The sequence below is a fragment of the Lacerta agilis genome, chromosome 8, assembly GCF_009819535.1.
Source record: "Lacerta agilis isolate rLacAgi1 chromosome 8, rLacAgi1.pri, whole genome shotgun sequence".
NCBI lineage: Eukaryota > Metazoa > Chordata > Lepidosauria > Squamata > Lacertidae > Lacerta > Lacerta agilis.
Genome location: NC_046319.1, coordinates 4,136,193 through 4,147,579, shown reverse-complemented (window position 1 = coordinate 4,147,579; position 11,387 = coordinate 4,136,193). Strand labels below are relative to the sequence as shown.

The window sequence follows — 11,387 nt, the reverse complement described above, 5'->3', positions numbered from 1 at the left end:
TAGGCTCTAAAACAGACATTATTGCTCTGATAGGAGAAATAAATATCTAATGGCTTCACAATCATTTGTCATATTGCATTTTTAAATCTCTTCCTCCCTGCCCTATCTATCTATCTATCTATCTATCTAGAGCCAGTGTGGTGTAGTGGTTAAGAGCGGTAGACTTGTTATCTGGGGAACCGGGTTCGCGTCTCCACTCCCCACATGCAGCTGCTGGGTGACCTTGGGCTAGTCACACTTCTCTGAAGTCTCTCAGCCCCACTCACCTCACAGAGTGTTTGTTGTGGGGGAGGAAGAGAAAGGAGAATGTGAGCCGCTTTGAGACTCCTTCGGGTAGTGATAAAGCGGGATATCAAATCCAAACTCTTCTTCTTCTTCTTCTTCTTCTTCTTCTTCTTCTTCTTCTTCTTCTATCTATCTATCTATCTCCTGCATCTGGATCATTCATGGCATTCAAATGTTATTTTCATTGTCCTTTCTTGCACATTTTAGGGAGGGCAGTGCTATGGGGCCTCTTGAAGCTGACATAGCTTAGGGCTTTAGCATTATTTAGCCACTCAGCAAATGACACTGAGCTCTAAGGATCATGGTCTGACTTGCCAGAAGGCAGCTTCTTATGTAACTATGAACCCAGGAAATATGTGCTGGTCTCTTTGAAACCGATTGAGCAAGGGAAAGAAAAACGTTGCACGGATAGAAGTAAATGAAAGACATCTGATTCAATTTATTGGAAGGCCAACCTCTTTCCAGAGCGGATGCAAAACACAAGGGACAAAAGTGCAAATACTGTAGGAAGATGTGGCTGTTCTAGCATAGACTTTTTGCAACCACCTTCAACTGATACTTTGTATTCACCTGCTGTCTGAAAATAATTCTGTGGCCTTCTAGTGGGAATTTTCCCATCAAGAAGGAACATACCGGTAGCTAATCCCATCCCTGACAGCCTCCAACATAAAGGCCCTTTGCTCTATGGAGCCATTCACATTTAGACATTTTTCTCTGGACATCTACACGTGAAGTGCAGAGTGCGTCACAAATTTGCGCCTGCCAATTTGCGCGCCTGAATAAAAGTGTAGCTGAAACCTTGTGGTGGTGGGAGCAACAGAGACCACGCGCAATGATCCTTGGTATCAAAATTGAAATGCTAGAAGCAGGCAGGCAACCCTTGAAAGTTCCAGAGGGAACAAAACACAACTTGATATTTTTTTGTGTGTGCTTCATGGGGAGAGAAGCTTCCGGTCCTTCTCACAGTGCGCCACAAAGGCATATTTTTTTGGGGTAGCGCCGATACAGCTCCTTAAGGGCCAAGGGCGCAAGGAAGCCCAGGCGGGACCCGCTGCGCCTGCCGGGCCCTTTAATTGCTTTCACTTTTGTGGGGCGGAAGTGGGAGGGGCGCGCCGCCGGTGAGGAGAAAGAGAAAGTGGAGCCGCAGGAGGAGGCGAGGTGGCAGCGGCGGCGGCGACCGCGACCTGGGTCACTTTCCCGGCTGGATGGAGGCGCGCCGCTGGCCGGCCTCCTCAGGAAAGGCGCGCCGGCGGAGCCATGGGCGGCGAGGGCTGGCGAGACTCGCTCGCCTACTACTATTGCCTCAAGTTCGCGCTCTCGGCGTACGCCACCCTCTTCTCGGTAGGTGACTGGGCGCCAGGCTCCGGCCGGCGAGCCTCTTCTCTCCGCGGCTGCGTCTCTCTCCCTTCTCCTCCTCCTCCTCCGCCTCGCGGCTCCCCAGGGCCTCTCAGCGCCGGGCGTGGACTGCATCACCCAGCCCTTTGTCTCGGGCAGGCCGCTCCTCCATTGCAGCCCGCAGCGGGGAGGGGGGCTGTTGCTGTATCGACGCCCCCGCCGCCCCTTCTGCCGCCCCTTCTGCCGCCTCTCAGCCCCCTGGGGTTTTGTTTCTGGACTCTGCATCTTCGAGCATCATGTCTGTGGGCCTCTGGCGCCCCTGCTTCCCCCTCTGCCCCCATCGAATGGGAGCACAGGAAAAGAAGCGGCCTTACGCCGCTCGCACAGCCAGTGCGTTCCCACGGCTGGCTTGGAAGCCGCATTTATTTTCTGTTATTTAAAAATAAATACTGTTGGATTGTTTCGCAGACAAGAATAAAACGATAAAAATGTTGGAGAAACAGTTAACAACCATTTGAAACATTTTTAAAAGATCAAAATCAGCAATAAACGGGAGCAGAAATATGTCAATGTTCTGCTTTATTGGCAAAATCCCCCACCTGCCATGATGCTCACTGAGTGACCTTGGGCCAGTCACACCCTCTCCACCTCACCTACTTCACAGGGTTGTTGTGAGGATAAAATGGGGAGGAGAGGAGGAGAACTACGCTTCACCAGTTTGAGCTCTTTATGAGAAACAGGAATGTGTTGGGCGGCTGCATTTACATGATATTAGCCTCAATCCAGAAGGATCCTGTTGCTTCTTGGAAAATACTGCTGTCTGATGTGGTTTCTCCTCACCCCCCCCCCCCCAACCAGGTGCAATCTAACTAGAAAACTGTATGTGGAATAAGCCATAGTCTGAACACACCCTAACTGCTGTCCTGCTTATGCTGATGATAGCTTATTGAATAGGATTTTTTTGGGGGGGGGGTTGCAGGGGCAGGGGATGGGACGTGGGTGGTGCTGTGGTCTAAACCACAGAGCCTAGGGCTTGCTGATCAGAAGGTCTGCGGTTCGAATCCCTGCGACGGGGTGAGTTCCCATTGTTCGGTCCCTGCTCCTGCCAACCTAGCAGTTCAAAAGCACGTCAAAGTGCAAGTAGATAAATAGGTACCGCTCTGGCGGGAAGGTAAACTGTGTTTCTGTGTGCTGCTCTGGTTTCGCCAGAAGCAGCTTAGTCATGCTGGCCACATGACCCAGAAGCTGTACGCCGGCTCCCTCAGCCACTAAAGCGAGATGAGCACCACAACCCCAGAGTCGGATACGACTGGAGCTAATGGTCAGGGGTCCCTTTACCTAGGGGCAGGGGAACCAAAAAGCTCATGTGCCTCCAGTGAATACTTGCCCACCCCTTCTCTGCTGTGAACAGTGCCATGCAGATGTGGCTTGAAGCACAGCAGGAGGAAATAACCTCATTGCCTTTCGAGATGCTGATGTGAACATCCCAAAGTTGGCCATTGGATGTGTTTAGTACAGCATTGTCCACACTTGCTGGAAGTGGCGCTACAGGGCTGGTTTAATGTAGGATTCTATTCCAGCCCCCCCCCCCCCGTGAAGTGTAGGCACCTTCTGCATGCTCTGCCTCTGCGTTCTGGCCCTTCCTTTATTATACCCATATCCAGGTGTGTGCATATATTCCTGCAACTCGGGATAACCCTGCATGTCCACAAAAAATGTATTTTGTAATAAATGAGTTACTCTTTGATTTGCTGGCCACAGTTATGCCCCCTCCACTTACACCTTTTCCCAGCTCATTATAAGGAAAGCTGCTCATTCTTATTTTTATTTATTTAATGTATTTTCTAATTCGCCTTTCATCACCATGTGATATCAGAAAGGGTACCGTAATAAAATGCACCAATGTAATCTCCAATAAAAATGCAGTTCGGTCATGGCTCAGATCTCCAGGCCCCCGCACAGGTAAACAAAACAAACAAACAAACAAACAAAAAACCCAGTGAAGGCTGGCAGGAAAAAGATTAGAGTGATTCTTAGGCAGTTGAGCCGCCTCCTTCTGAACGTGTGTGCACTTGTGGGAGAACAGCCCCACCTTGCCTAGGGAACTGTAATTAAAACAATGGTGTGTGTAGCTACCAGTCCCTCTTCAGACAATACACAATCAACTTGTGGAATTTGCCGCCTTAAGCCATAGCTGTCAACTTTCCCCTTTTTAAAGGGAAATTCCCTTATTCCGAATAGGATTCCTCGCAAGAAAAGGGAAAAGTTGACAGCTATACCTTAAGCTGTGTTGATGGCCACTGGCTTAGAGAGCTTGAAAAAGATTTAAAATTCATGGGGCTTTTTGCTAAAAGGAACTGTGTACAGAGGCAGTATCCTGAGTACCAGTTGGGGAAGAACAACATGCCTAACTTTGTGTATGTTCAAACCTTACTGCAACATTTGGGCTTTGCTTCATATAATGCAAATCAGAGTGGAGTCCCTAAGGCGGTGGGATGGTGTCTTGTACGCCTCCTTCTGGCAACTGCTGTAGCCAATCTGGTGCCAAATATATTGCTCTGCTTTCCTTTGGACCACATCAGTGAGGCTGAGAGGCGGGTCTTGTTGTCTGAGCAGCCCTGGAGCCCCTGGGGAGGTCACTTTGGTGCTGCTAATGCAGCAAAAACAGCATGGGAGGCAGCAGTTATGAGTTACTAGTATCTGCAGCCACAGCTGGCACTGCGATTCTCCAACGGTTTGCCTTTGCCCCCGGAGTTGCCGGCTGCAACTGGAGCTATCAAAGGAGGGAGATTTTCTTTGCCAAAGATTTTGGTAAAAAAAGTCCAGGATCTAATTTGTACTCTAATTTTACCAAGGTTTACCCCCGGTGTCAGTTTCAGTGCCAGGGCAAAGGCCCAGAAAGGCATGATGTAAGGATAAATGGCCTCTGATCAGGTGTGGAGTGCATTTTCCTCCTCACTGAATGTAAGAAGAGCCTGTTGGATCAAGTCAACAGCCCATCTAGTCCAGCATCCTGTTCTCGTGGTGGCTAACCAGGTACCTGTGGGAAACCCACAGGCAGGATCCAAGCACTGTCCCCTCTTGTGGTTTTCAGCAACTGGTATTTGGAAGCATTACTTCCTCCAGCTGTGGGAACAGAGCACAGTCATCCTGGCTTCAGCCACAGATCGCCCTTAAAGCCATTTAAGTCGGTGGCCACCACTGCCTCCTGTGGGAGTGAGTTCTATAATTTAACTCTGTGCTGTGTGAAGGAGAACTTGGTTATATCTGCCCTGAAATTCCCAACATTCAGCTTCGTTGGATGTCCACAATTTCTAGTGTTGCAAGAGTGGGAGCAGAACTTTGCTCTCTCCACTTTCTCCATGCCATGCATAATCTAAAAAACCTATTTCATGTCGCCTCTTACCTTTTCTCTAAAATGTCCCAAATGCTCCAACCTTTCTTCATAGGGGAGTCTTTCCATCCTCTTCTTCCTTTTGGTTGCCCTTTGCTGATGGCCATTTGATAAGGGCCATTTGATGGTGTTTCCTGCTTGGCAGGGGGTTGGACTGGATGGCCCTTGTGGTCTCTTCCAACTCTATGATTCTATAAGGGCTGCCCATCAGGGATTACGGATGGAGAAGGGTCATGGCTCCCCATAGGCTTGAGCCCCTGCAGCTGTTCCTCCAGAAATCAAGAAGTAATCTGGACTCTTCCATAAATTAACAAGGGAGCACTGGGCAAAGCACTTGGCCACCCCTTCTTCTTCTTCTTCTTCTTCTTCTTCTTCTTCTTCTTCGGCTGCCACTTGTAGCCAAGTAAGATTGTCTTCCATAAACACGGTTTTAACAATGAGTCTGTAAGTGACTAAACAAAATAAAAAATTCTTTCCAGTAGCACCTTAGAGACCAACTAAGTTTGTTCTTGGTATGAGCTTTCGTGTGCATGCACACTTCTTCAGATACACTGAAACAGAAGTCACCAGATCCTTAAATGTTTCAGTGTATCTGAAGAAGTGTGCATGCACACGAAAGCTCATACCAAGAACAAACTTAGTTGGTCTCTAAGGTGCTACTGGAAAGAATTTTTTATTTTGTTTTGACTATGGCAGACCAACACGGCTGCCCACCTGTATCTGTAAGTGACTGTAGAGGCCAATTCTGTATCATACGTCCTTCCACAGTGGGGACATCACCTCTTCCTTTGTCTGATGGGGTCTGGTAGGGCTGAAGAGGCAGGGAGGTGAATCTGTCAAGAGGTGCTGAGCAAGCTTGTTTCCTTCAGAAGCTGTTGAGGCTCATCACCTCCTTGGCTTCTGGACTGGAAGGTGGACCTGCCCTCCCTGCTTTCCCCCCACTAGTTTAACTGCCCCACCTTTGCAAGGTTGGTGTAATTCAGGCAGCCTGGTGCCCCCCAGATGCTTTGGATTATGACTCCCATTAACTCCAGCCACCATGGGTACGAATTGAGGAAGCGAGCATTTTGGAAGGCGGATAGGCTACCGGTAGTCTTCCTCCCTGACCTGCTTGTCTCATGCAGGTGAGCATAAGAGCACTAGAAGAGCCCACTCAGGCCAATGCTCTGTTCCCACAGTCAACCAGATGCCCACAAGTAGAATGTGATTCCAAACACGCATTTGTTCCCCTGCAAACTGAAGTGGTTCAGTCGAGGCACAGAGGCGGCTTCATGCCTGTCGGCTGACCACAAGCTTCAGTTATAAATCAGTCCACTGCTGGTTGAGACTGTAAAAACTTTGGAGGTGAGCTGGTAGTGGTGTGTAGAGTAACTGATGTCGTGCCCTCCTTGTTAAGAAGGCTGTCTCTGAACATTTCTCTGTAAATTGCAAGTCTCTTGTTTCTTGCAAGAGTGAGGTATTCTTCGGAAACTCGCTGTTCAGTAAAACCAGCTGTATGCCATTATTCATGTCACTGCTTGATATGGATGGGTGGCAAAGAAGCTTTTGTTAATAGTACAAAGCTTAATAATATGACAGGCTTGTCTGCATGAACTTCATGAAAGGATGCGGGTAAGGAGTGGAACAGAAGCCTTTGAGTAAATGCTGTACTTCTTTGTGATCGCTTCTAATAATTCTACTTGTACTTTGGGCTTTAGTTGAATGTTGAAATCTGCTCCATGAGGAATGTATTGCCTCAAGAGGAAATTCTATTCAGGTCCCATTCAATCTTATTGAATCCTTTAGTAGAAGTAAATGAGAATGATGCTGTACCACGGATACATGAGCCCGCTTCACTGCATGATTGGTTACCTGCAGAAGCTGTCTGTACTTCGGAACGTGTCAAGGTGCCTTTTCTCTCTCAGCTGGCTTTGTGGCATTCACATTCTGTGACTTCGTGAATAATGGCATGCATCTGCTTTATTGGACAAAGTGATTCTGAGGATTCAGTGTGGTGAGAAACTACGACAGCGAAGTATTTAGAGCCGAGGTGGCTAACTGCTGCTGGCCAGTGTTCAAAAAGCAACAATCTAAAAGCGGGCACCACCAAAGCGTCTTTGTCCACCCTGTGTCCACTGTCTCTTGCATCCACAGAAAACAGAGATGCCAATTGAACAAACATCTGTTTTACTGCAGATTATCAAACACTGGCATGGAATATCATTAAGGGAAGAAAGTTCCACATAAGCCTCTGATCATGTAAACATGCTCTCTGTTCCGCAGGTGGTTTGCTCAGTGGTTTTGAACAGTTCAGCATGGTCAGTGGGGCACGGTTGCACAGAGAATTTCATTTGCATCCTGTTACCTTGGAACTTCATTTTCCTGGTGATTGAATGTTGTTTGTATGTGTGTGTGTGTGCAGTTGACAGGTCAGTGAAAAGGATCTTTTCGGAGGATCCAATGTTGTTGTTTTTTGCTTCCCTCTTCCGTTTAAATATAATAAACACTACCAGCAGAAAGTGAAATATCCACACTATATAAATTTAATCAATTAGTAAAGCATCTATAGTCTGAATATTGGGCAAAATATAATTTAGCATTCTGAAACATTCAGTCTATAATGTCTATAAAGTGGACCAGTGATCCCAACAGACATGAACATTGTGAAGATGTGAGCTTGTTTACATCTCATAGAACCACCCTAATTGTCATAGGTACTCTCAGTAATGGCTTTTTCCTTAAGAACTCTATGTACTTAAGATGCTTATCCATCCAGCAAGCCTGTAGGTCAGCCGCATCGCCACCCTCTTGTTACCTCTGTAGAGTTGAGGCCGAGATGGTTTGCTGTGCTTGAGGCCTCCAGTGAATGGACTTTTGTGTGTGTGTGTGTGTGTGTGTGTGTAGCCATTGGCGCATTTTTTTTAAAAAAAAAAGTTTTTAGGTTATAATTAGTTTACTAAGTTTGAACAAGTACTCTTTCAAACCAGGTTGAAGGTTTTGTCTTGAAAGCGAAGCAAATCTTCAAAGGTAGGAACTCATTTGAGATGGTGTGTGCATTTAGCAAGTCCACTAGGTGCTGGGACATCTAAGCCCACATGGTGTTTATTTATTGCATTTATATCCCCCCTTTCCTTCAAGGAGCTCAAGGTGGTATGCACAGTTTTCCTCTCCATTTTATCCCCACAACAACCCAGTGAGGTAGTTACAGGTAGGTAGCCGTGTTGGTCTGCCATAGTTGAAACAAAATAAAAAAAAATCCTTCCAGTAGCACCTTAGAGACCAGCTAAGTTTGTTATTGGTATGAGCTTTCGTGTGCATGGTATCTGAAGAAGTGTGCATGCACCAGTGAGGTAGGTTAGTCTGAGAGGCACCGTCCTTGGTCCAGAGTCACCCAGTGAGCTTCATGACTGAGTGGGGATTTGAACCCTGGTCTCATAAGTCAGTCCAACACTCTGCTCCACACTGGCTTCACCACAGTGTATAGCTTTCCAAATTTTGCATGGACAACTTAAATCTTGGCAAATCCTTCATCACTGAAGGCTAGTCCAGAGAAGCAGAACTGGATAATTTGCATTTAAAGAAAAAACAGCTAGAAGAAGACAGTTCACTAGTTTGCAGGGCATCCATCCTTGCCACGAAATATCCAAGTAGTTCCCAGTTGCAACAAATTGCTACTTCACATTTCACAATGGGGTGGGGAGGCATTTAACAAAACAAAAAAAGTGGAGGGGACAGACAAGACAGACAGGATGGATGATGTGTCATACAGAATATCTAGAAGTTGAAGCCATTGGAACTGTTCTGAATCTGGAAAGTATGTGCACCAGTAGTAGACTCCGGAATAGCACTCTGATCATCTTCCTCTTCCAAGAGATACTTCTCAATCAGACTTGTAAACCTTCTTATTTTTGTGGGGTTGTAGAGCTTTAATTTTGTCTAAGCTGCCACACTCTTCAATCATAATGCAAAGCTTTTCCAGTCTCCCCTGTTTTCTCAGCTGCCACAAATATGTCATTAATAGCATCAAGAACCACGAGGATGATTTCGCCATCAGCAGGTTCATCAGTGGTTTCATTGCCTCAATCTGAACAAAGTAGGTGACCTGGCCGGTTGCTCCACAACTGTGTAGTTGATTGCAGCCCATACGGCTTCTTTTTGGAAGTTGTTGCCCGGCCTCTTGAAGACGCCAACAAGATATGGGACAAACCACTGGTCCACAGCCTTCTGGAACTGGTACTGCAGGGCCCGCAGTGATGCTAGACATGGCCTGTGCTGTTTCTTTCTGGGTAGTTTTGTGGTGAGTAAGCAGGCTGCGGGAGACAGCAAGTGCTCCAGAATCTATTACAGTCTGAGTCCATTTGTTTCATATAACTCACCACTGGAATTTCCCAACAGCTCAGGAGCTTTCCTAGCTGTGGCACCACCTCTGTTTTTACCTCTGTTTCAATTTCGTCATTCAATCCTCTTGACTTTTGTAGCGGTAGCGGGCCGACATTCTGTCGTTAACTCACGATTTGGGTGCGTGCGCTTCCTCCTGTGCATATGTTTCATAGTTCTTAGCAGAGCAACACAGCTTAGTCCCTGATAATAAGGCTTCCAGAGTCTGTAGTCTTTGTTCTACAAACTTGTTGTTGTTGTTCAGTCGTTCAGTCGTGTCCGACTCTTCGTGACCCCATGGACCAGAGCACGCCAGGCACGCCTATCCTTCACTGCCTCTCGCAGTTTGGCCAAACTACAAACTACTTTATTACAAACTATATACAGATGGAGCACACTCTTCTTGCATGGTGCTCACAGAAAGCGAAACCGAAAGTGTGATACAGACAATAGCATCAGTTCAACAGATGTACATATCCAGTTGTGGGACGTCATATCCTTTCCAGGTTTAACCCTGTGTTAACCTGATACTACAACAAATCCACCAGTCAAGAAATAGCCAAGTGTTAGCCAAAACTTCACGGCCATGGTAGTGCAGTAGGTGAACCAAGGTGGGCAAGATCTGCTCAGCAGCTTCTGTGGGTGGTGCTAGATTCTGGTTATAACAGTGGTTTGCCAGGGTCCAGGTTACATTGTGGAGGTAACCAGGAGCCACAGATGAGGCATTGGGAACATCAGGCAGAGTCAAAAGTTGGTCAAGTGCACCATATTTAACAAGCAAGTCTCTGTAGCTGCAATATTACCTAAAACCCACACAGCTTGCTCTTGGAAGTGCACCTGTGGAGAAGCCAACAGTTACTGTTCCGCTATCTACTACAGCTGATGTCTGTTCAGATGTGCCATAGGCAACGCTGGCTAGTGCCTAAGCAGATTCATATTGATTCTCTTTCCCAGCAAACCTAGCGTGAAAAATGCTTTTAAGCTGTCTGCCTTGCTGGCGTGTGTGTGTGTGTGTGTGTGTGTGTGTCTGTGTGTCTGTGTGTCTGTGTCTGTCCCACTCAGCACGCTGGCTATGGAAGACTGGGGATGCCTGTGCAGGGACAGTTCCAAAGGGGCAGTTTGTGTATATGCGTTTCTGCATATACGGTATATATGGTTCTTGGACAGAACCATTGCCTAAGATGTGACTGTGCTGTACGATTCCTAACTGGTGTGGCAATGTGGAAGGCTGAGCTTAAGAGTGGAAGAATGAGAAGCTGAAACTGACATGTTTGCTCATCCCTAGGAAGGGGTAAGGTTTTATTCAGGGTGGATAAAAATAAATGATTTTTTAAAAAAATAATAAAAAGGATTTTTTAAATTTTAAATTGGATTTTTAAAATAAAATGCTTTTGGAGTAAAAATCTTTCTAAAGATAGTTTTCTGTTTAAGTTACATTATAGTCCAAAGGCTATTCGTCGGGAAATAAGTATTTGTTTTCTGTTTCTCATGTGTGAGAGCCAGTGTGGTGTAGTGGTTAAGAGCGGTGGACTTGTAATCTGGGGAACCAGGTTTGTGTCTCCACTCCTCCACATGCAGCTGCTGGGTGACCTTGGGCTAGTCACACTTCCCTGAAGTCTCACAGAGTGTTCATTGTGAGGAAGGAAGGGAAAGGAGAATGTTAGCCGCTTTGAGACTCCTTCGGGTAGTGAAAAGCGGGATATCAAATCCAAACTCCTCTTCTTCTTCTTCTTTTGTCTAAGTTTTTTTTTTTTAACCATTTAACCACATCAGTTAACAAACACGGATACATATGCTATAATGTTATTGTTTTAGTTAAATAAATTGTTTAAATTGTTATTAAGGAAATGGTTATTTTTCTCCTTCCAATAAAGTACAGCAGAAAAGTTGTCCAAATATAAACAGTTAACTTATTAAACCTCACAATAATTTCATAATTATCTGTCTATGTATTTCTAACAGTATCACCAAATCAGTAATGCTGCAGCTTAAAGTTGCCAGCAAGCACAAGTGGATC

At 46.2% G+C, this 11,387-nt stretch overlaps 1 protein-coding gene across 3 annotated transcripts in view; it reads left to right on the top strand.

The window, feature by feature from the left end:
• The first annotated feature begins 1,458 nt into the window (after nt 1-1,458).
• LOC117052295 (tetraspanin-15-like) overlaps nt 1,459-11,387 on the top strand; it is an 88,320-nt gene continuing 78,391 nt past the window's right edge. For all 3 annotated transcript variants that reach the window (XM_033159103.1, XM_033159102.1, XM_033159101.1), the window contains exon 1: nt 1,459-1,626. In XM_033159103.1, the coding sequence (XP_033014994.1) occupies nt 1,543-1,626 (84 nt within the window). In that variant the 5' untranslated portion in view covers nt 1,459-1,542. The remainder of the gene's footprint in view (nt 1,627-11,387) is intronic.